The 26,179-nt window shown below is 42.9% G+C and overlaps 1 protein-coding gene across 1 annotated transcript in view; it reads left to right on the top strand.

Annotated features, from left to right (window-relative positions):
* Positions 1 to 26,179, top strand: part of FAT3 (FAT atypical cadherin 3) — a 688,930-nt gene that overhangs the window by 18,941 nt on the left and 643,810 nt on the right. Inside the window, exon 2 of the mRNA XM_044943370.2 lies at positions 21,180 to 24,485. Coding sequence (XP_044799305.2) covers positions 21,180 to 24,485 — 3,306 coding nt within the window. The remainder of the gene's footprint in view (positions 1 to 21,179; positions 24,486 to 26,179) is intronic.

The following is a 26,179-nucleotide window of genomic DNA, read 5'->3' as shown; positions in this document are numbered from 1 at the left end:
CCAGCTGAGCCACCAGGGAAGGCCAAGGTATGTAACTAGGGGGCTTTATAAATGGAGAAGTAATACATTAAATAAGAATGCATATACTAAAGCTGAGATGAATTAACTAGACTAAGGGCTGTTATATTATGTTTCTTAAGATCGCCTTTTCCTAGCTTAGCGTTTCTTATCAGACTTCCTTGACTCTTATCTCTTCTTTTTTTTTTTTAACATTTTTAAAAAGATTCAATTATTCATTTATTTATTTATTTTTTTAATTTAGTAATTTATTTTAATTGGAGGCTAATTACATTACAAAATTGTGGTGGTTTCTGCCATACATTGACATGAATCAGCCACGGGTGTACATGTGTCTCCAGCCTGAGCCCCTCTCCTACTTCCCTCCCCATCCCATCCCTCTGGGTCATCCCAGCACACTCGCCCTGAGCGCCTTGTCTCATGCATCGAACCTGGACCATTATATCCCACACACATTAGCTACAGAGCTATAATTTTACCGAAGCAGCTCTTCTATCAGGATGCTTCCCTGATCAACAAAAATAGGCAGGGAGAGGGTTCCAGAACTGCCTCTAAAGTTCATGGTGTTCAGTGTGACACTTGCGGCTTGGAGGTCAGTCTCTTGAGCTTTATTCATCTCTTTCCTCGTTGTGGCCTCCTGCTTTCTCTAGTCCAGCTGCCCTGGGACACTGGTTCTTTCCAGGTCTCCACTGTCCCGCCTGTGTGTTTTCACTTCCCTGGAGCTGATCATTAGAATTCTCTCTGCACTTTATGACCCCTGCACGTGACAGTGTAATTCTGTGGTGGGTGAGAACATGGAAAACATTGCAGCCGGCACACCAGATGGAACTGTAGTTCCATCATAGGTGAACGAGAGCATGGGCCCAGACCTGAAACTGTTCAAACCTCAGTTTCATCATCTATAACATGGAGATAGTGATGCCTCATGAATTTATTGTGAAAATGAAATAAAATGATACAGGTAAGATGCATAGGAGAACAATGCCTGGCATTTAGTAGGCACTCAGGAAAATATTATTAAACACCTCCTCCTCCATGGAGTTTCTCTGTTTTTCATCCTACAAAGCAATTAGCCTCCTATTTGAATTCTGATAACATTTACACCTTTAGAGTGTTGCCATGTTCGGTTAGCATTTTTCTTTCTTTACGCTCCTTGAAGTTTATCTCTGCTAGGTGTTTCACAAATGTTGGTTGAATAAAGTTGAGTTGCTGAACCACTGTACTTAATAACAGTGGGGTTTAAATGATTTCATCATAAAATAAATGGGAATTTTAAATAATTAATGGTTTCTAAGTCATGTCAAAACTCAAGCATCATTTTTATAGTGTAATGATTGAAACTGAGCTGAAAATAAGCAGCCCTGGAGGCCAGATCCTTAAATTATAAACAGCTGGGAAGGACGAAGAGGGCAGATAACTGATGCAAGGCCATTCAGCATGGAATTCTGTGTAGAGTGTTTGGACATTAGCACCTGTGATTTGCTCTGCACTCTTTGTAAAGTTACAAATGTTTACTGTAATGGTGATTTCTCTGTATTTTACATTCTCATTAAAGGGCCTCCCTGGTGGCTCAGTGGTAAAGATTCCACCAACAGTTCAGGAGCCACAGGAGACTTGGCTTCGATCCCTGGATCAGGAAGATTCCCTGGAGAAGGAAATGGCAACCCTCTCCAGTATTCTTGTTTAGGAAATCCCATGGACAGAGGAGTCTGATGGGCTGCAATCCATGGGATCACAAAGAGTCTGAAGGGACTGAGCACAGGTCATATTAGCAGTGCTAGCTTTCCTTCATCCTGACTTACTTGACTCACTATGGTTGTGGTATGAGAGAGTCAGGCAGTCAAGTCAAGCAGCAGCTGACCCCCCGCCCTGTGACCCGGAGGGAAGGGCCTTTTTGGCTGTCCTGCCCCTCTCCTCCTCTTCTCTATGCACCTGTGGTTTCTCTCTGAATTTCCTTATCTGGTGGGGAGTTGGGAGCCACAAGTCCTGGAACACATTCAGGATTCTCCAGATTCTCATCTTGAATCATTAAAGTCAAGAGAAACTGTGAAAGCTTTTTCCAACCTTAAATCATGTTCTAATTATCATCCTCCCTTCATCTACCTCTTAAATGTAGGCTTTACTTTAAAAGTATTTTTTTTCCTCCATTAAGGCAGCCTTGAGATGTATTTGAAGAAAGGACAAGATGTTAGGGGCTCTCCCCAGTTTTAACCCACGCATTTGAGCTTCAAGGCATTAATACTCTTCCTAAAACATCTCTTTAATTGTAACTCTCCCCTGATTCCCACCTTCACTCCCCTAACCCCCAAATCAAAAGGGGAGAAAACTTTTTCACTTGGTTCCCAGTTAAGTAGATTACAATTGGTAAAGGACTGAGGGTGAAAATTGAACTGTTAAACAAAGGAACTGACCTGTACTCCAATATTTCCGTCTTGCCTTTCTTCTCTTTTAAAGTGACTTCATGAAACAAGAGTCCTGACTTACAGAGAGCAACATCATTATCTTTGATAGACTTTGCAAAATGCCTATCAAAATGGCTTATGAGTATTATCAGGCTTCACTTCACACTCTTACCTAAGAGGCTAATCTGTAGCTGATGGTTTTCCTTCTTTCTCCATTTCTAAACTTCACTCATCTGTAGAGGGATTCCGGGTTTCCCTGCTGACTCAGAAGTGAAGAATTTGCCTGCAGTGCAGGAGACACAGGAGACACAGGTTCTATCTTTGCGTTAGGAAGATCCCCTGGTGGAGGGCATAGCAACCTGCTCCAGCATTCTTGTCTAGGGAATCCCATGGACAGAGGAGCTTGGTTGGCTACAGTCCGTGGGACCGCACAGAGTCGGACACAACTGAACTGACTGAACGCATAGAGGGATTCCAGAGTGTGGTTGATAAAGGCGTGCCTTTCTGTGACTTAGGAGGGCACATCTCACATGCAGACAGTGCCATTCATATTGAGCTTATAATTCTCTCCCTGGTAAAATAGGAAGACACCACCTTGAGAAGAAAAGATACCTGCCTTAATTATGGGAAGACTTTGAGACAGCCCTGGGCTAGCATTTGTGAAACCTGTTCAGAGATGCTCTATTCTGTCAGTGAAGAGCTGACTCAGATAAGAACGGGTCACAATTAAATTAGGTTCCTGTGAGGGAATGTCGGGCTGGAAGGACTGCCCTGTATGTCCACCATTGATTGGACCTGTGGAAATTCTACCCTGAAGGCACTGTATGCCAGAATCTTGAGGAACCCTGCATGAATTAGAAAGGAGAAGCGCCGACCGTGATAAATGCCTGGTGGTGCTGCACCAGGACGTGTGTCAGGAGACGGACGCCACCCCGTCATTGGCTCACTGTGAGACTCCCCAGGAGTTCCTTTTATTGCCCATTTCCTCCCAGCCTGTGTGCTGGGTTCTTCTCCTGTTGATTTATGTGGAGAAACCTACATACTTCTTTTTGTTTTAAAAACAGCAAAAATTTCCCAACTGTCTTTTACCCTGACTCAGACACTGAATGTATGTAAATTCCCAAATAACTTGAAATGGAAGGTTTCACTCCTTTGACTTTTTATTTGGGCTAAGTGGCTGATTATGGCTCTTTTGACAGGCAGGGGAGTTTTGTGATCCATTGGATGGATGGTAGACAAAGATGATGTATTAGAATTATTGTATACTTCCTTGGTTTGAGTGCAGTGATTGTTTGCTATTATGTAATCTACAACAATCACTCCCTCTTTCCAAAAATATGTTGCTTTTCTGAAAATCTCAATGACTTTGCATAGTATGAAAGTGAAAGTCACTCAGTGGTGTCTGACTCTTTGCAACCCAATGGACTGTAATACGTGGAATTCTCCAGGTCAGAATACTGGAGTGGGTGGCCTTTCCCTTCTCCAGGGGATCTTCCCAACCCATGTTTCTTGCATTGCAGGTGGATTCTTTACCAGCTGAGCCACAAGGGAAGCATCAGTGTATAAATTTGATGCAAAAAAGGAAGTCTAATTTTATAAAAAAACATATAATATTTACCATCATATTCATTTTTAAATATATCCTTCAGTAGCGTTAAGTGTATTCACATTGTTTTCTAACTGTAAGCTAATGATACTGAGGAGGTCTCAGTCCAGAAATAAGTGGATATAATGTGACAGAGATTGTGAACATGCTGTTCAAAAAAAAAAAAAAAAAAAAAGGATTCTGGAACTGAAACTAAAATTGAATCAGTGGAAAAGGAACTAGCTAGAGCAAGAAGGACAGTCCAAAATTGCCCCCCAAATCAAACAGAATAAAGTCCAACATTTCAAAGGCAGGTTGATACGTGGTGAATCATATGAGTATATATTCTATATAATCTGTATGTGAACGGTGGAAGGGCAAAGACATACAAGTCATTTATTCATTGGCTTCACTCTTACTTAGTGGAGAAATCAACATTTTGATAATCTGGAACAGAACTGACTTTTGGGAGCCATTTTTAAATAAAATCAAGTCACTAGTAGCTATTTTATTATAAAACTAAATAACCTCAGCTACCAAATAATGTTTCTTGACTGTTTCTTAGTGACATGTAGAATCCAAATACACTCCAGAGTGGGAGAGGCAGGGTCATATGCCATATGGCTTCCATTTGCAATTCTATGAGAGTGTGGCAAATAAGGGAGAAGGCAATGGCACCCCACTCTAGTACTGTTGCCTGGAAAATCCCATGGACAGAGGAGCCTGGTGGGCTGCAGTCCATGGGGTCGCACAGAGTCGGACAAGACTGCAGCGACTTAGCAGCAGCAGTGGTAAATAAGCATTCTCTTTGTACCTCAACATGTACATGGACATTCAGTCATGGGGTCACAAAGAGTTGGACATGACTGAGCAACTGAACTGGACTTGTACTTCTAGAAACTTATTTTAAAAGCTAATAGAATCATAACTGTTTATTTTTGGTTTAGAGTTTGAGTTCTCATCCTGGCCCTGCCTTCAGCAAGCCCCTGTGATTAGTACTGAATTCTAACCATCGCCATTCAACCTCCATGCCATGATTGCTGCATCAAACTGTTACTGAGCACAAGTTCAAGGGCCTAATGCACAGTGAGGCCAAACAATACCAAAATGTCAGAGTTTGGAGCAGAGAAATGTTTATTGCAGGGTCATGCAAGGAGACAGGTGGCTCACGCCCCCCAAACCTTGAGTCTCTCCTTTAGCAAAGCATTTGTCAAGGCAAGGTGAGGGAGGGGTGTGGTTAGTTGTTGCAAAACTCTAGGTGTTGGAATCCTTTGTTCTTGTAGCTGTCCTGGTAGATCAGGTTCTGATCTGTTCCTGTAAAACTCCAAGATAAATCTTCTTCTCTCTGTTCTGAAATTTTTTATCTCTGTATAAGTGGGAAAGTGGTATACCTTTAAAAGTCAGAGACCTGAGAATGGGCTATCCTGTCTATTTCAGGCTACAGGCAACATTCTTTAATAAAAGGTACAGAACCAGCAGGACAGGACACAAAGGTTAAAGAAACAGAAGGAGATCTAATACAGAGTCATATTTGTTCTTCCCTATTATAAAACTAGGCTTCTCTAGTGGCTCAGTGGTAAAGGACCCACCTGCCAATATCAGAAACATGGGTTCAATCCTTGGATCGGGAAGATTCCCTGGAAAAGGAGATGGTAACCCACTCCAAAATTTTTGCCTGGGAAATCCCATGGACAGAGGAGCCTGGCAGGCTATATTCCATGCGGTCCCAAAGAGTTGCACAGGACTTAGCAAGTAAACAACAAAACTACTTCTAAAGTTCCTTTTTTTTTTTTTTTTAAGTTCCTTCTTTCTTAACCTTTCTAACTCTATCAGTTATCAAGTTATCTTAGATAACAAAACAATGCACCAAGACTGGCCATGTGGTAGGCACTCATCCTGTGTTAGCTCTTGTTAGTCTTTCCCAAGTCAACAAATATTTTTTGAATGTCTGGTATTTGATCTTGCAGAATATATGGGAGGCACAGGGTAGTGATGCCTATGATTCTAGTTAGGTACATTTAATGGAAGTTAATTGCTCATTAATATCAGTTGCTCTTTCTCTTAAAAACATGTTTAAGTAGTGGAAGGACAGTACTGTTTCCCTGTAGGCTGAGAGCTGGCATCTTTCTTTTTCATGTGGAAGGCAAGAGAGTTTTCAAAATAATGGTGTAGCCTAGTGAATTTTTGAAGCTCAGAACTTAGAGTTCTTGGCATACAGACTTTTCTGTTGCTAAATTCTTTATTAATAATGTTTAGTCTGTTCGCATTTACTAATAACACATGGCCATTGAAAAGCAAACTTCTGGGCTTACATTTGTAATGGTTGGATGACATTTGCTTGTAATGGGCAAACCACTGGGGCTTCTTTCTTTAGTTAAAAAAGGAAGTGGGAAAGGCATGTTAAGCACAAGAGAAGTCTGTTCTCAAGGAAAATTCAAATCTGAACCCCTTAAGTAGAATGGTTTGGTAAAGGTTAAACAAACCTTCTCTCACTCTTATGGGACTTTAAAGTAAATTTCATCTGAATTCTCGTCAGCTCTTCTGTGCAGCTGTCCCTAAACATCTGTCATGGCTGCTCAGAATGGCGGCTTCCCCCCTGACGGTTTACATATGCTTGTGTAAACTGTTTATTTGTAATACATAATTAGTGGCAAAATGTATACTTGGTTTTTAACTACACATACTCATGGGTAGACAAGAAGAAAGCTCTATTTAACTTCAGGGAATGGGAGTAGTTGGTTTAAGGCTTGTAAGTGTCTCAATCCCATTGACTTGCCAGCAGCTGTTGACACAGAGGGGTGTTGAAAAATCTGTTTGGGCTTTTGCAGCTTGGGGTAATTGTGGAAGTTGTGCTTGGTCTCTCCATCCAGGACTGGGTTTAAGACCCCTGCCTTGTGCACCATGCTGCAGAGGAAAATGATTCCCTCAAAGCCATGGAAAAGTGAAGCTGCTCAAAGACTGGGGAGTCTGTGGTCTTAGTAGGCATGCAGAAAAAAATTATGTAAACCTCAAGAGACGTGGCCCTCCATTGACCTGGAAAGATCAACCTTCCAAGGTCTTGATTTTGTTGGCAGAATAAATGCTTCTGTAAAGAGTGAGATCCAAGTCAGGTTGGTGGAAAACTGGAGCGGGGAGTCTGGCTGTCAGAGTGACTGATATCCTGGCCACACGTGACTGCTTCCTGGAGAAATCAGGTCAAATGGTCCTCCCCCTGAGAGGTGAAGGTTTCTTCATTCTTGTTATAGATGGGGAGCTGAAAACCCAGCAGGGCTCATATTCTAGGCATAGGAGTCATCCCATCCCTAACAGAAAGAAAGTGAAAGTGTTAGTTGATCAGTCATGGCTGACTCTTTGCAACCTCATGAACTGTAGCCCGCCAGGCTCCTCTGTCCATGGGATCCTCCAGGCAAGTGGTTGCCATTCCCTTTTCCAGGCAATTGTCCAGACCCAGGCATTGAACCCAGGTCTCCCACCATGCAGGCAGATTCTTTACCAACTGAGCCCCAGGGAAGCTCCTAGCAGAGGAGAGCTCAATTCTTAGTACCAGACACTAAGAGCTGGTCTCCCTGGGTATACCCTGGGCATATCTCAAGGACAGCAGAAGGCTTTGCACAGTGTCTCTGCTATGAACCATGCTTCTTGGGAGTTGTTTTATTCATATATGTATTCTACCCTTCTCAATGGGGGCTTCCCAGGTGGCACTAGTGTTAAAGAACCTGCGGGCCAGTGCAGGAGACATAAGAAATTCAGGTTTGATCCCTGGGTCGGGAAGATCCTCTGGAGGATGGTATGGCTACCCACTCCTGTATTCTTGCATGGAGAATCCCATGGACAGAGGAGCCTGGTGGGCTAGAGTTCATGAGGTCACAGAGAGTTGGACACGACTAAAGGGACTTAGCATGCACACATGCACGCTTCCCAATATAACTGCCCTGGTTCCCCTAGACCAGTCACAGCCTTAGCATTAATTGATCTTAATTGACCATTAATTGACCTTTTCTCCTGATAATTCTTTGTTTGGGAGGCATCTTGTGTCTTCTAAGATGTCCAGCAGCATCGCTGCCCCATGCCCACTAAATGCGAGTGGCACCTCTCTCCTCATAGTTAGAGTGAAAAATGTCCACAGACACTGCCAAACGTACTCTGGGGACACAGTCAGCCCCAGTTGAGAACCACCGCTCCAATCCTGTATTCTCATAAGACATTTATAGTTTACCCAATATTTGCAAATACTAGGCCAAGTATGTTATGTGCCAAGCAGTAGTTTTGATGTGGGACAACAGTGATAACCCTAAGAGACAGTCCCTTCCTTCATGTAGTTTAGAGTCCAGTTGAGAGAACAGATATTAATTGAATAGTCTTACTAAAATATAACTAAAATAGTGATAACTGTTAGGAAGGAAAAGTTCTGGGTGCTCTGAGGACCAATAACAGGAAGCCACAGCTAGACTTGGGGACCAGACAAATGTGCCTGGAGAGAGACAGAAGCTGTAAGGAATGTGCCTGGGATTCCTGACGGGGAATCAGGGACAGGAGCTCAGCGCGGGGTGGCCACTTGAGCAGAGCCCCAGGGTGGGAGGCAGGCCGCCAGAAGCAGGAGAAGGCTCAGGGGTGCTGGGCATGCCGTGGCTGGAGGTGAGTCCAGACAGGAAGTGAGGGCCCAGGGAGCTGGACACGCTGTGGCTGGAGGTGAGTCCAGACAGGAAGTGAGGGCCAGGGGGCCTGGGCACGCCGTGGCTGGAGGTGAGTCCAGACAGGAAGTGAGGGCCAGGGGGCCTGGGCATGCCGTGGCTGGAGGTGAGTCCAGACAGGAAGTGAGGGCCAGGGGGCCTGGGCATGCCGTGGCTGGAGGTGAGTCCAGACAAGAAGTGAGGGCCAGGGGGCCTGGGCATGCCGTGGCTGGAGGTGAGTCCAGATAGGAAGTGAGGGCCAGGGGGCCTGGGCATGCCGTGGCTGGAGGTGAGTCCAGACAGGAAGTGAGGGCCAGGGGGCCTGGGCATGCCGTGGCTGGAGGTGAGTCCAGACAGGAAGTGAGGGCCAGGGGGCCTGGGCACGCTGTGGCTGGAGGTGAGTCCAGACAAGAAGTGAGGGCCGGGGGGCTGGACACGCCGTGGCTGGAGGTGAGTCCAGACAGGAAGTGAGGGCTGGGGGTCTGGGCACGCTTTGGTAGGAGGTGAGTTCAGACAGGAAGTGAGGGCAGGTTCACTCAACATGCATGATATTGGCATCACTGGTGAGGCTCAGTGACGGTTCGGGTCTTTATCATCCTGAAAGCCCAGGAAATATGCCCTCAGCAATATTCTCCTTCTCATCAGCCGTGAGTTAACTGTAATCTCTTCCAACTCCAGAGCCTGGATTTGAACTCACAGTCTTCTCATAACATTCATTTTCTTTTTGAACTTACTCCATTTGGCTGCTTTTCTGTTTCTGGTTCTCAGGATCCAGAATGATACCAAGGTCCCCAGAAGATGGGGGACGGTGTGGGGGGCACTGAGGGAATGTCCCACCACTTCATTAATCACACCACCACACTGGGTCTTCATTCTTCCAAAATTAGAATGTACGGCAGGATTGACAGAGATGGGGAAGCAGTAGTTTAGCGTCTCTCAGGGTGACTCTGTTGAGCAGCACAGTCTGTGTGCTTAGGAGCTGTTCTCCAAAGGGAGGGTCTGCCCTTGGCCTTTTGGCTTCGTTCAAGGCCCGGAGTCATCCTCAGACCAGTTCTGAGACTTTGAGTGTTCACACCTAGTTCATGTACAGCTGATTTGGGGTAGTCACCCTGCCCTGCACCCAGCATGTCAGGATAAGGTTGGTTATGCTGAAATTACTATCTAGGTGTTCAGAGGTTCTTTGGCAGCTCCTTCAATCTGGGTCTACAGAAATGTTCACAAATGTCTCAGCTCTCTGTGGAAACACGTTGTCTTTAGTGAACATGAGGACCCCACAGACACATGATTCTGCATCACTGGGCATCTCAAGATGAAGAGTAGTCAATGCTCAGCAATCCTTGTTGACCTGTTCTTAGGAACACTCTGGGTAATCCCATGTGGGGACTGAACTTGTGACCCTGGTCTCATTAGCACAGGGGACTAATCCAAGCAATGTTGGCCTAAACCCGTGAGTCGATAATAAATAACCTTAATGGGGAGTGTGGGAGAGCTGAAGGAACGCAATTTGCATTTGTGCCTTGTTTGCTGAGACCCAGTTGTCAGTGATGGCAACATGAGGAGACGTGACTGACAAGATTTCTGGATTGTCAGCAAACTTCAAGATGGCATTTCTTGAACTACATGTGAGCTGTTTTAAATCCTGGACAATTTTTTTCATTGCCTAGTCCCAAATCATCTGCTTTGCGTTTTCTTACTTTTTTTTTTTTAATCTCTCACCATAATGTGTTTGTCTTTCATAAATTAACCTGTTTTGTCATTTCTTTTCCTTTTTGAGTTTATTGAGATTGCTGCCTAAGATGCTGTTTTCTAAGAGTCTTACCAATTTCCCGATATATTGTTTTTTTCATTTCTTGCCCATGTATTCTTCTTCCACCCCCATCTGCCTGTTCCCCAGCCTTCATGAGGAGACACGCATAGTATCACTCCATTGTAGAGAATTGTTCTCTTGCTACCTTCATTTAGCAATGCTGTTTTGTGCATAATATATAGGGCTCAGGGCTGCTGCCTTACATCAGCTGGGCGGTGGCAAGGGTGGGGGGGGCGGAGGGGTGGCAAGTATTTACCCAGACACATAGGCCTTTCCAGAACTGCCTTCTGAACTTGTGACCTTCTTTGTCTAGAGTAAGACCTGATCCTGTGTGTGATTTTGGAAAACTATGGAATTGAATTGAATTCTCCCAGAAGACTTCCAACAGTGTTTTGGATGTTATTTTCTGCATCTTCCTTTGGTGATTCAGTGCTGCAAGAAGAGGGGAGCCTGATGCTTCTCCTCACCTTGCTTTGGTCCTGGAACTCTGGGAACCTCACCCCTCCTCAGCTCTCCCAAGGATGCCCTTCCTAGCATTACCATCACTTATCACTGAGGGAAAAGGGAGGTAGACAGAGATTTCCCATACTCTCTTTTCCTGATGCCTGATTTTACTATTCAGAATACTCTTTTCCTTAAAGACCACTTTTCAAGGGCAACAGCAATTGGGATGGCCGAAAGGATGTTAACTTTTACAAATAGTACAGACCACAAGGACTTAACACAGCAGTAAGTATTTGTTTTTGTTGAGTCACTCGGTCGTGTCTGACTCTTTGCGACCCCATGGACTGCAGCATGCCAGGCTTCCCTGTCCTTCTCCATGTCCTGGAGGTTGCAGTAAGTATGGGTTGTGTCAAAAGGTAGTCAGCAAAGGGCTCTGGATTTCTTTATAATGCCTAATGCAACATAAAAACTGCGTTGTCTTGTGCTAAGTCTCTTCAGTCGTGTCCGACTCTTTGTGACCCCACGGACTGTAGCCCATCCAGCTTCTCTGTCTGTGGAATTTTCCAGGCAAGAATACTGGAGTGAGTTTCCATGTCTTCCTCCAGGGGATCTTCCCGAGCTGGGGCTCAAACCAACCTCCCCTTCAATGCAGGCGGATTCTTCATCACTGAGCCATCAGGGAAGCCCTTAGAGAACACATTTCCCTTCAACTGCATTTTGCCCCATAACTATTGGGATGAACACTCTTTAAAGGCATTCTTTCAGCTAAACTATTCGGGTTCTTTTTTCTTTTAGGCAGTTATCCCAGAGTAAATGTTATTACTCGGACAGTCTCTCTCTCTCTCTCTTTTCTTTTTTCCCTTGCTTTTTTTTCTTCATTAAAAAAAAAAATCTTGGGAGTAAGCAAATACTTATGTATTTACTCTTTGGTTTCTGTCAGCGAAGCTCACCAGAGAAAATTGAAATCATGCATTTTTCTGGAACATTTTCTTAGACAGCCAAGCGTAGAAGCAAATTACATCCTCTCTGTATATTTTTTTTTCTCTTACTCCATGATGAATTTCTTTCTCCAGAGGGAGAAGTGATTTTTAAAAGGCTTGAACAACATGCTAATCTTTCCTTCTGATAGCCCCTGGTTGAATTACCCCTGAATTTGAAGCATTTACTGATGAAATGATACTTGACATTAACCACTGTTGTATGGAAATATTTCTAGCACCTGGGGAGAAAATAAAGGCGGGTGTTCATAATACTGCCGCTGTGTGGCTGAATCTTCCATTTTTCTCAGAACCAACTTGAATTACACTTGCTTCATGCTGACTGACTTTTCTCCTGAGAGACCACTTTTAGACAATAGAAAGATTTGCACCACTGGAAAAAAATGAGAATTTACAGTATTATTATAAGGAAAAAGATTGAGTTTGGGTAACGGTCTGCTTGGCTAGTTGACAGAACCAGCTGGAGGCTTTGGTTTGGGACTTACTTAGTCCTTGTTCAGAATGACAGATATCTTATCCTTGTCGATGAAATACTCTTTTGCTTATAAAACCCTGCTTAGACTTGGGGCTCAAGTAGACAAGCAGAATTTTCCAGTGAGGTGTGAAATATGAACTTGGTTTTAAGGTTTTGTATCTCAGAGTATTTTTGATTTGGCAAAATGCTTTATGACTGTTGGATAAGTAAAAACAGATAATAAAAACTATGAAATGATTAACATAGAGTCCTTGTATTAGGACTGTGAAAATTCTTAACTTGCCTTTTTTCAATGAGAAAAGCAAATGTACAGTACAGTGTGGCACTTTCAGCTTTTCCTTCATTTGAAGCATGGAGATGTGTTTATGTGATAAGCATTGAAGCAGTTTCTTCAGGGATAAGGCCCTGCTTAGTTGAAATGAGAATGCATACCTTGTGCTATGATGTAGCAAGAATAATGAACCAGTCTCAAGAATCCTGGGATTACCTCCCACCTTCAAAGCTTTCTGGGCAGCTGTTTGACCTGTCTAGGCCACAATATCTAACTTGGACTTGATCAGTGTTTCCCCAACTGTATTCACAAAATATTCCTTCTTCTCTTGCCGGTGGCAGTGTGGGGAGAGGAATGGGGAGGAAATTCATGATCAAAAAGATTTTAGAAATTGTGTATATAATATCCCTTGGAATCACAATTTACATAATATGCCTGTACACACAACAAGCATTTACTGATTCCTGACCGAGTATCAGGGAACTTTATTTCTATAGTGGAAATGATAAATATAGATTGTGCTTTCCTATGGAGATTGCAAAGCAGGAAGAATTGTTGCAGGATGAAATCGTTAGAGATGACTAAGGAAGGGAGATGGGGGAAGTTTATTGTGGAGCCTACTAAAGACTCCAAAAAGTTCTAAATGAAAAAATCTGTTTACCTTTGTTTAACCAGTGTCTCCTAAAACGTTTTTTAGTTACACACATATTCACATGTCCATAGAGTGATATGGGATACAGTTTGGGAAATGGTGGACTAGCTATTTCACCAGGGTCTCTAGTTTCAATGATTATAATTCCTGATTTGTCTAAGGCTCATTTTCATTCCCTCCCTGGGGCATGTTGTGGAGTTTCAGCGTACACTGGCTAGACACGAGTTACTCCACAATTTGATTGAAGTTTTGCCTTTTCAAGGCATTTGTTAAATACTCTAAGAAGAAGAAACAAGGCAGGTTGCAGTGCAGTATGTAATTTACAAATCCTTGTAAGAAACTTTAATACAAGGAAGACAGTGCTATCGAGGGAGGTGCATATAGATAAAATACAGACAGAGTTTAGAGAAGTGGTCCTCAGAGCGCTGATCGCCCCGAGACCACCTTCTCCTGGGAACCTGTTAGAAATGAGATTCCTAGCCCCCACTGGAGACCAACCGATCCAGAAACTCTGGAGGGGAGCCCGGCAATGTGAGCTTTAGCAAGTCCTGCCATGTTTCAGATATTTGCTTAAGTTTAAGAATTGCAACCTTAGATGTGGAGCTCACTGTGGATTGAGTAGAGGGGTATCTCTGGGATTGCTTCATAGAGTATGTACAGTTTAGCTAAATCAAGGAAGAAGAGTCAAACCAGTGGAGGCCTATATTATAAAGGAATTAATAACAATGAGACAAATTCACAGTAGAAATCTACGGTCTGGTTTTTAGCTTTTTTGCTTTAAACTGGCAATCTGTGTGACCTTGTCCAAATCACCTAACCTTTCTTGGTGTGTTTCCTCAACTCTAAACCTGGGGTGTTGCATTAGACAATTTTATGGTCCTCAGTGGGTTTATGTGCTTCTGATTTAGTATATCATAATATCTTCTGAGTAATGGCATGACATGGATTATTTGTGACCCAAACACCTAGTATATTATCCTGTAGACTCTCTAGCTACAATGGTTTGTATTAATACAAACTACACAATAAACATTTTTTTCTACTTTTCAGGCAGCCATTAACATCAGCCAGAGAGTAAAACTTTATTCCCAAGTGTGTTGTACAGACAATCTGAAACTGATTTCAGAAGCAGGGACCCAGAACACCAAGTAATGTCATGAGGGTGGCAATTTAAGCTATATTGGAATAAGCTGCTCTAGAAGATAGGGTTTAGCAGTATCTGGCTGTGCTGGGTCTCACTGTTGCAAGGAGAAATCCTGCTAGAACTCCCCAGGACTTAAATGCCAAGTCTAAGGAGTAGCTCCCTAATGCAGCTCTGGTTTCCTAAGTTTGAAAGTGTACGTTCAGGAGTTGGAAATAAGTTACAAGACTGTGGCAAGAGTCCTTAGCCCATGTCACCATGCATGAGACCTCTCCCTGGCTCTGCCCCCACCCATGGCAGGGGCCTGGGTCTGTGGAAGAGTGGCTTTCCTATTAAGGATGGACTGCTCCTAGCCTGCAATGCAGGAGCCAAAGGAGACACGGGTTTGATCCCTGGGTTGGGAAGATCCCCTGGAGGAAGGCATGGCAACCCACTCCAGTGTTCTTACCTGGATAATCCCATGGACAGAGGAGCCTGGTGGGCTACAGTCCATAGAGTCACAAAGAGTCAGACACGACTGAAGCGACTCAGCATGCACACACTCCATGAATGGTCTTCTTCTTGACCCTTTATCCTTATCCCAGTTTTCAGTTACTTTCTGCTTCGTATTCCTTCTTATGAACACTTTAATAATCATACAGTAGTCCCCTACACACAAACCATTGAGTTAGAAATTTTCAAAGATGTGAACCTGCGTGCCAGCCCCTGTATGCCAGCTGTTGTGCTGTACCACTGCACTTTTCAGGGTGCTGTATTATAATATGAAATATGTTGTCTTTATTTTTTGTGTTTGTTTCTTATGTACATATTATTTGTGTGAAAAGTATTAATAAACCTATTCTATTACAGTACTGTATAGCTGATTGTGTCACTTGGGTACCTAAGCTAACTTGGACTAATGAACAAATTGGACTTATGAAGGTGCTTCAGAATGGAACTCGTTCATGTGTAGGGGACTTACTGTAATGCCAGTTCATATTTGTAGAACATTTACTGTGTGCCCAACACAGTTGTAAGCCTGTTTCATGAGAGTGGGAAATGGTATAAGCCCCCTATTTTAAAGGTAAGCCCTATTTGAAAAGCTTTAAGTGTTACCCCAAAGTCACCCAGCCAGTAAGTGGCAAAGCCACCTTTGGGCCTCATGAAGTGGCCCTTTGCTGTTAGTAAAACGTAATCCTTTCCTTTACCTTTGATGTGGATTCTCCTCTTGAAAAAGAAAATGTCAGCATAGGTTGCGAATTTCCTCCCTTATCCTGCATTTGTGACTCACAGATTTGTGTCCTCTCTAAAAACTGTCTTAGCTAATGATATTAATGGATAGCAGTTGTACCTTACCATGTGCCGTGGGCTGTTTTAAGTGCTTTATATTTATTAACTCAAATCCAATTCAGTAGGCACTATCGTTCTCATTGTATAGCTGAAGACAGCGAGGCACTGACAGGTTAAATAACTTGCCCAAGGTCACACAGCTACTCAAGAGCAGTGCTGGGATTCAAACCCAGGCGGTCAGGCACCAGAGCGTGTGTTCTGGAACCACTGTACGCACAGGGTTTGCATAGGTCCTGGACTCAGTCACAGCCCTCACCTGAGCTTCCTTTGCATTTCTCACATAAAGCATCTTGGTCAAGTATGCCTATGAAGGGGAAGCCCTTTGGATACTGACTTTGTCTCGCAGGCTCTCAGAGCTCATTCCCCAAGCACCATCTCTGTCTGGCTTATCAACTCCTTTCAAAAATCTGTAAGACAGGAAGAGATGAAGTAAAAATAGAACGCTTTTCTAAAGCGCTGTTTTACTGTTCCGAAATCCCAGCTGTTTCAGGAGCCCAGTTTAATGGTGGCAAAATGGAGCTTCCCCAAGGTTCCCCAAGCAAGCTGAGCCTTGCTCCGAGCCAAGGCTCACAGAGAGGTGGCTTTTGTAGGAGCTGTTCTCTGCCCTGGGGTCTGTGGTGTTTTTTCATCCCTGGAAAGGAAACCCCCTGCCCTTCTGCAGCCCAGCCTGAGAACCTCCATCCGAGCGGACAGGGCCAGGCGGTGAGGCACGCTGCGTTGCCTCTGGAAAGGAAGTGTCTCCAAGATTGATGACTCGATGATCTCTTCAGAGATTATATCAAAAATTATTGATTATGTTACTAAGTCGTAGAAAATAGGCTCCAAGGTTGGGAACTAAGTGCTTTCTTTAAAATAATCCAGAAGCAGTAAAATAAATCAATGTGCAGAGCTTCTCAAACAGCATCAGTCTCATACTCGGGTTTCACAAATAGCTTGTCCCTAGTGTGGAAAAGCAGGACTCTTTTCTTTTTTTAAGAAAACATCCTAACAGTCATCTTTGCATACTAAAAAAGGAAGCCAAAGTCTTATTTTAATACTTACTTTACAGAATTTTAAAGAATTTCTCGCTTCTGGCACTCCTTTATTTTCTAAATTGATGGAGAAAACTGCAAGCTTTTGAATTAATTTGTGCCATATAGGGTTTTGTATTTTTTTTTTTTTTACAAAACTAAAAATACTAAAACCTCATGAGATATTTTCGTTTTAACAACTGAAGTTGAAAACTCAGTCCTGCTCCGGGTTTTGAAGTTAAATACAGATTTTAGAACACAAGAATACATTTCGATTTCAGTACGGTTTGAAAGTCTTTTCATTTGCATTTAAGATCATTAATTCTGCTTTATAAGAAAAATATTCCGGTGGTGTATCTTGCTAAAAAAAAATAAACTCAGTATGCAAAAATATCATTTTCGAATAGTTAAAATGAATGATGTTTTTTCATATTATGACAACATTTTTTTTTGACAGATTCACCAGAAGGGTTTGTAAAAGTAACTCTCCCCCAGGGCACTTAAATGTTTATTTATAAACAGTTAACTACTTAGAGGAGGGAGTAACTCCAGGGGGAGTAATAAGATGTTAGAAAACAAAGATGACTGCAAAATGATGATAAACCACAGAGTGAAAATTGTAATAAAATTCAAAGGAAAACTAATTCAGTTGGCAAACTTTTCCATTTGGTATTGTCTAGAACCTGGGAGATCTGAGACCTTATATTAGGGGATCTCATCCTATTTTTGGGTAGCAGTTTCCTCACCTGTAAACTCAAGAGAGTGAAACAGATAATCTTTTAGCCTCCTTTGTATGTGTGTGCTCAGGCCCTCAGTGATGTCCGACTCTTTTCAACCCATGGACTGTAGCCCGCCAGGATCCTCTGTCCATGGAGTTCTCCAGGCAAGAATACTGGAGTGGGGTGCCATTCCCTTCTCCAGGGGTTCTTCCTGATCCAGGGATCAAACCCGCATCTCTTGTGTCTCCTGCTTTGGCAGGCTGGTTCTTTACCACTAGTGCCACCTAGGAAGCCCTTCAGCCTCCTTTGAATTTGTATAATTTCTTGATTCTCTTTCCTGAAGTAAGATGTGCTTATTTGGAGGATTTGGGAGCTGAGCATACTACAGGCCTCTGGGTCTCTATTTACTTCCCTCCCTTAATACTGTGTTTAGCGGGGACTTCCCTGGCCATCCAGTTGTTAGGACTTTGCCTTGCAATGCATGAGGTGTGGTTTGATCCCTGGTTAGAGGGCTAAGATCCTATATGCCTCACAGCCAAAAAACCAAAACATAAACCAAAAACAATATTGTAACAAGTTTGATAAAAACTTTAGAAAGAGTATTGTGTTCAGCACACCAGTACTGTACACCTTCTTCGTGGTACGTGATTCTTGGTACACACTGGTATCGATGCTGGGAATAGGATGGTGTCCAGTTTTGGCACATCCTAACAGCTTTCCTTCAGGCTGAGCTTAGGGTGGAAATGTGGGGACAGACTAAGAAAACTTTAGTTGAACTGAATTCACCATTGGAGTGGTTTTCTTTTCTGGTGACCGAAGAGTCCAGATTCCTCGGGTGATGTATTGGGTAAAACCACAGGAAGTGCCCTGGACATAGACTCTGTTGAAAAAATGAAAGTGTTAATCACTCAGTCATGTCTAACTCTTGGAGACCCCATGGACTGTAGCCCACCAGGCTCCCCTGTCCATGGAATTGTCCAGGCAAGAATACTGGAGTGGGTTGCCATTCCTGTCTCCTGCATTGCAGGAAGATTCTTTACTGTCTGAGCCACCAGGGAGGACTGGTGAGTAGGTAATGAGGCAGAAACAGAATCTGCATTTCTCTAGAGATGCTGGGAGTAACCTCTTTTCTACCTTACAAGAGTGTGCATGCCTTCGATTATTTTCTTATAAACACCTGTCTCCTTCCACTGTGTTCATAGTGAACGTAAAAATGCCTCTTCTGTTTTGGAAGTTCACCATTCTCAGATGGTGAACTGCAAGAGTTTCTTAAGTCATGTGGGTTCTTATTAAAGCTTCTCCTGGTTTCTATCTGTAATCCCTAAGGATCCCTTCTTTCAGCACAGATAGGTACCCCCAGTTGCACTGGCCCCCTGGGGTTCACTCTCCTGGGAGGGATATTTGAACTTCTGCCTCCAAGCTGCTTCTTCGCACATAACTTAGCACATGGAGAATTTCCCAAGGACAGACAGCCAGAGGAACTGCCTGTGAAATTAACTTCTTATATGAAAGGTCATTACATCAGCATGCTTTATTTTTAGTCTTTATTTTGCTTATGAAATTCCTATATTAAACTGTACTCTTTCTGCTCACCTATTCAGTGTCTCCTAGGTGCTGCATCTGATGATAGCAGCAAGGCGTATTTCCTTCTCAGGTAGAACCGTGCAAATGCAGGCCCAGAATTTCACTTATGAGAGTTTCCTGGAAGGCAGAATTGGGGGAAAAATGGGAAAGCACTGTGGAGTGTGGAGAGAGTCAGAGTTCTAATTCAGACTCTGCTATTAGGAAAGTGAGGTTTGATGTTCTTATCTACAAAAAATTATAATAATATGTGCCTTGCCAACCATGGATATTTTTATAAGCTACAGAAAAGTTGGTAATATTTGAAGATGCTAAACTTCCCCAGGGGATTTTTCAGCTTACAGTCAATGACTGTAACTAGTTTAAAACCAGAATGGAGGTAACCAAACAGAGAAAGTGGGTGAGTTTTATGCTTTTCCATCAGTGATAAATACTGACTAGTTCTGTAGAATTAAAGTAATATGTGCTTCTGGGAAGCCTTAATAATTTCTTTCTTGCTTATGTTGATAGAGAATTTAGGAAGACTGAGGGTGTGATGGGAAAAAACACCGATTTTGGAGCAGGAAAGACCAGGGTTTGAGATGCTGCTCTGCTGCTGGGAGAAACTGGATGGGCCAGTGTTCCAGCCAAATGGGTTAACAGCCTTCTAGCTTTCAATTTTCTAACATGTAGTTGGGTGCTGTAGTACTTTAGGTTGTTGCGGGGATTAAATGTAACAAAGCAGCTAAGTCACAGAATGCCTGCAGAAGGGTTCATTTCCTTTCTCCTCTTCTCTTCCATTCTGTTTCCCGTAGAAGAGACAGAGAAAGGAAATGTGAGGGTCTGGTGAGTATGTCTTGGTGGAGGAACTCATACATTTGGTTGTTCTAAAAATCTGAGCCAAAGCATATAAATAGATAGCTCTTTCCTGTTAAATAGCATTCCCCTTCTCTGTTTTTAAAGCACTTGACAGATTTTACAGTCAAAATAGGAAAATATTTTTAATCTTTTCTTCTACACAGTCATAGAGCTGTGGTGACTGTGGAAATTTAATAGTAGCTGATAAAAATAATTGGAAGTAATTCCTTCAATTACTCGTAAGAAGATAAATCTCTTATCATTCTTTAAATATTCCTTGCACAAAATCTTCCTTACCTCTCTTGTTCTGAGAGGCACAGTCCACTCGTGAATATCACTTAGATCAGGTAACTCCTTAGGGATGGTCCTCCCTGCTTGGTTTGTTCGTGATGTTTTGTTAATCTTCATCGTATTGGCTTATGCCTAACTCTTGATCAGTTTAAAATTCAACACAACAGAAGATGGTAATACTTGGAATACATTTCTTTAAAGATCCTAATTATAAAAAGTAATTATACAACCATTGATGTACAATGTTGATTTAAGAAATATTAGAAGATGCAAGATGCTCCCCAAACTCACAACATAGTTAATTCATTTTAAAGGTAAAAATGCAGTTTATATATAAATGATTAAGTCCTAATAGAATCATATCACATATAGTGTTTTACTCTTTTTTCCATGTAGTATTATATTCTTACTGCATCTGAAAATACAGCTTTTCAGTCATTATTTTTAATGGCTGCATAGTCTTTTGTTTTCTAGAATGTGCCACAAAGCATTTGCTTCTCAATTGATAAGCAGTTAATGTTTTTTCAATTTTTGTATTTTAAACTGTCCTGTAAATGTACACTTATCTAATTATTTCCCTAGGATAATTGCCTAGAATTTAATATTATGTCAGCTGTAAATGAACTTCTTAAGCCTTGCAGTACGTATTTCTAAACTGACCTTCAGACTGCAAGAAAACTTACACCAGTGGACAGTCAATCCTATCAGCACTGTAGACGTGTTACTCAGTAAAACTGGGCATGATAAGTGTAAATCCTAGTGATTTTGAGTTCCTTGTCATCTAATAGTGGGGAGTGTTCTACTTTTTTTTCTTGTATTGATGTTTTAGTAAAAAGACTTTATAATAAAGTTTTCAAAACACAGTGTTTCATAATAGTTACTTCTGTTCCTTCTCTTATGATCCTCTAGGTTAATTTATCTCTTCTCTCTCTCTGTTTTTCCCCTCCAGGATGGAAGTATGATGTGATGGATCTAACTATGGGATACTGTGTGGGCACACGGCCTCCCTCTTGCCTCATTCTCCTGCTTCTCAAGCTTTTGGCTACACTCTCTCAGGGGCTTCCCGGGACCGGACCCCTGGGTTTCCACTTCACACATTCCATTTATAATGCTACCGTGTATGAGAACTCGGCAGCAAGGACTTACGTCAACAGCCAGAGTCGCATGGGCATCACCTTGATCGATCTGTCCTGGGACATCAAATACAGAATAGTGTCTGGAGACGAGGAAGGCTTTTTCAAAGCCGAGGAAGTCATCATTGCAGATTTCTGTTTTCTCAGAATAAGAACTAAAGGTGGCAATTCCGCCATATTGAACAGGGAAATTCAGGACAATTATTTATTGATAGTCAAAGGCTCTGTCCGAGGCGAGGATTTGGAAGCATGGACCAAAGTGAGCATACAGGTTTTAGATATGAATGACCTGAGACCCTTATTTTCACCCACAACCTACTCGGTTACAATCGCAGAAAACACACCACTAAGGACTAGTGTCGCCCAGGTGACGGCAACAGATGCAGACATTGGTTCCAATGGCGAATTCTACTACTACTTCAAGAACAAAGTTGAGCTATTTTCAGTCCATCCCACGAGCGGGGTCATCTCCTTAAGCGGACGACTAAATTATGATGAAAAGAGCAGATACGATCTGGAGATCTTAGCCGTGGACCGGGGGATGAAGCTGTATGGGAATAATGGAGTGAGCAGCACTGCCAAGCTTTATGTTCATGTTGAACGGGTAAACGAACATGCCCCTGCTCTCCACGTGGTCGCTCACGTTCCTTTCTCATTGGACACAGAGCCTGTATATGCAGTGGTGACAGCCGATGACCTCGATGAAGGGGCCAATGGAGAGATTGAGTCTGTTTCCATCGTGGCTGGGGACCCTTTAGACCAATTCTTCCTGGCCAAGGAAGGAAAGTGGGTGAATGAGTACAGGATTAAGGAGAAGAAGCCAGTTGACTGGGAGAGCTTTCCCTATGGCTACAACCTCACTCTTCAAGCCAAAGACAAGGGGTCACCTCAGAAATTTTCAGCAGTCAAGATAGTCCACATCGCCAACCCCAAAAGAGACACTGTCCCAGTTAGATTTGAGAAAGAAGCATACGAAGTGAGCATTAGTGAGTTTTCCCCTCCTGGTGCCGTGGTTGCTATAGTGAAATTAAGTCCCGAACCACTAGATGCGGAGTACAGATTGTCCCCTGGAGAGGATGCCCAGTACTTCAAAGTCAATCCCCAGTCGGGTCTGATTGTCACCGCACAGCCACTGAATACCATTAAGAAGGAGGTTTATAGACTGGGGGTGACAAATAAAGAAGGAGATTTAAAAACGCAAGTCACCATCAGCATAGAAGACGCCAATGACCACACCCCAGAATTTCAGCAGCTGCTGTATGAAGCATTTGTGAATGAGAGTGTTCCCGTAGGAACAAGCATTCTGACAGTTTCAGCTTCTGATAAGGATAAAGGAGAAAATGGGTACATCACCTACAGTATAGCCAGCTTGAATGTGTTGCCGTTTGCTATTAACCAGTTTACAGGCGTCATCAGCACCACAGAAGACCTGGACTTTGAATCCTCTCCAGAAACGTACAGGTTCATTGTCAGAGCCTCTGACTGGGGCTCTCCATACCGCCACGAGAGTGAGGTCAACGTGACTATTCGAGTCGGAAACGTCAATGACAACAGCCCCCTCTTTGAAAAAGTGGCTTGCCAGGGAGTGATCTCCTATGACTTTCCAGTTGGGGGTCATATCACAGCTGTCTCAGCGATTGATATTGACGAGCTGGAGCTTGTAAAGTACAAAATCATCTCTGGAAACGAACTTGGTTTCTTTTATTTAAACCCAGACTCTGGTGTTTTGCAGCTTAAAAAGTCACTGATGAATTCTGGCATTAAAAATGGAAATTTTGCCCTCAGGATTACAGCCACTGATGGAGAGAATCTTGCAGACCCCATGTCTGTTAACATTTCAGTCTTACATGGGAAGGTGTCTTCAAAGAGCTTCAGTTGCCGAGAAACTCGCGTGGCTCAGAAGCTGGCAGAGAAGCTCCTCATTAAGGCCAAAGCAAATGGGAAACTGAATCTAGAAGATGGATTTCTTGACTTTTATTCAGTTAACCGGCAGGGACCACATTTTGACAAGTCATTTCCTTCTGATGTGGCTGTGAAGGAGAATCTGCCAGTTGGTGCTAATATCCTGAAGATTAAAGCCTATGATGCCGACTCTGGCTTCAATGGGAAGGTGCTATTTACAATATCTGATGGGAATATGGATAGCTGTTTTAATATCGATATGGAGACCGGGCAACTTCAAGTCCTTATGCCCATGGATCGAGAGCACAGAGACCTCTATCTCCTTAACATCACCATCTATGACTTAGGGAATCCACAAAAGTCCTCATGGAGGTTGCTTACCATCAATGTGGAGGATGCCAATGACAATAGCCCGATTTTTCTTCAAGACAGTTATTCAGTTAACATTCTTGAGAGTTCAAGTATTGGCACTGAGATTATTCAAGTGGAAGCCAGAGACAAAGACTTGGGTTCTAATGGTGAAGTGACATACTCAGTCTTGACAGATACACAGCAATTTGCCATCAATAGCTCCACTGGAATCGTGTATATAGCGGACCAATTGGACCGGGAATCCAAAGCGAACTATTCTTTAAAAATAGAAGCCAGAGACAAGGCAGAAAGTGGCCAGCAGCTCTTTTCCGTTGTCACCCTGAAGGTTTTTTTGGATGATGTCAATGACTGCTCCCCAGCTTTCATTCCCAGTAGCTACAGTGTGAAGGTCCTTGAAGACCTCCCCGTTGGCACCGTCATTGCTTGGCTGGAGACCCATGACCCAGATCTGGGACTGGGGGGTCAAGTGCGCTATTCTTTGGTCAATGATTACAACGGGAGATTTGAAATAGATAAAGCAAGTGGCGCCATCCGCCTGAGCAGGGAGCTTGACTATGAAAAGCAGCAGTTCTATAACCTCACAGTTCGGGCCAAGGACAAAGGGCGGCCTGTCTCTCTGTCATCCGTGTCCTTTGTGGAGGTGGAAGTGGTGGATGTCAATGAAAACCTCCATACTCCCTATTTCCCGGACTTTGCTGTTGTTGGCTCTGTAAAAGAAAACTCACGGATTGGAACCAGCGTGCTGCAGGTGACTGCCCACGATGAGGACTCGGGGAGGGATGGGGAGATCCAGTACTCCATCAGGGATGGCAGTGGTCTTGGAAGGTTCAATATTGATGACGAGAGTGGTAAGTTTCATGTTTTGTGCCAGAAGTGTTGTTTCACGTCTCTTCAGTTGTCAACACTGGGAAAGTGAAGGGCTATTCTTGAACTCAAGCGGAATGGCAAATGAGGTTGCATTGGTGCAGAGGTGACCAAGTCAAAGCTTTTCCTTAGAATTCACCGACTTGTAAGAAGACCTCTTTATGCATGGGAGCTGATGGTTTTCAGTGGGAGTCCCTGGTTTATTTCCTGTTCAGCCATGCTGTCACCAGGTTATCTTTTGATAAGTGTAGGTAATTCTCACCTCTGCTGAGTGTACTCATGACCTTCACTAAATTAAGGGTCCTGATAAAGTAAATTACCTTTGCATTGGCTTTACATTAGTAGTGTGAAATGAGTTTTCAAGTGGCTCTTGTTTCCCTCTACAAACAGGCTCTGCTGAAGCGATCTGGCGTTAGTTGCTTGGCCTCTGGTGTCTCATAGGCACCTCGGGCCCTTGACTGACAGGCGTTTGCACTGCATCGGCCCCATTGATACATGGAGGCATCCTTCTATAGATGCTTTCATGATAGACTAGAGGAGGCATGCTGTGGATTTTATTTATTTAAAAAAAAATGGTTTTAAGATTTTACCTGTAAGAATTTACATTTTATAGAAACATTTTAATATGTGGGACAAAATTGTCCTGATAGTTTTGTTGTCCCCTACCTGTTGATTTACACATCATCATAGCTACAGATATGTATTTTACTTCTATTCTTATTGTCATTATTTGCCTTTAAACATACAGGTGCTTGGCCGTGTGTGTGTGTGTGTGTGTGCGTGTGCATGCCTTGATCAGCAGAGTAACTTTTTATTTTTTTCATATTTATTTTTATGTATTTACATGGCTGCGCCGGGCCTCAGTTGCAGCACGTGCATATCTTTTTCTAGTCTTCTCTAGGTTGTAGACATCTCAAGACAGGGGCTGCGTCTTCTCTATTCCCGTGTGAATGGTACTGTTGGTGCTTTTCATTTTCGGGGACACATTTGGATCCAGTAAAGTATTTTCTACAATGCTCACAGGGTGTTTTGTTCCCAGTAAGGAAGACGGTGATGACGCTGATGACGATCATGAGAACAGGTAGAGGGAAGGGGTTGTCCTAAGAATCCTAGTTTACAGTAGTTATACCAGAAAAAGGGCTTGAGAAGCTGTTTCAGTATTGGATAGAAGTACCAAACTCTCTGTACCATCACAGACTTAAACTTTAAATTGTAAATTTTTAATGTGTGGTTTCTGATTGTGGCCAGTGTAAACCGTAAAACCGATCCCATAGCCACAAAGAAGGAAAAGGTAAATGTCAGGAAAACTGGGTTCTGATTTAATCATATACTCTATCTTTTATATGTAACTTGTCATTCAGTTAGAATGTGCTTTTACCTTTGAAATACAAAATGAGAAAGGAAAAGCAGCGATCTTCGCTGCTACTAGTTTACTATTAACAGTAATGGCTTCATTGAGTACTTGCAATGGGCAACATACTCTATGAAGGGTTTTACAGTCAAGTCTTATTTAATTCTGCCAATAGTCCCATTAATCTTAATACCTAATTCATGAACCAATATTCAGAGAGGATACATAACTTGGAGCCTAGTTTCAAGTTTAGCTCTGAGTAACTGTGGTATACACTGCAGTCTCCAGTCTAAGGACAAGCATGGGCTTCCTTGCTTGTTTCTAGAC

The sequence above is a fragment of the Bubalus bubalis genome, chromosome 5 (genome assembly GCF_019923935.1).
Source record: "Bubalus bubalis isolate 160015118507 breed Murrah chromosome 5, NDDB_SH_1, whole genome shotgun sequence".
In the NCBI taxonomy this organism is placed as follows: Eukaryota; Metazoa; Chordata; class Mammalia; order Artiodactyla; family Bovidae; genus Bubalus; species Bubalus bubalis.
This window is presented reverse-complemented; position numbering and strand designations above follow the sequence as displayed.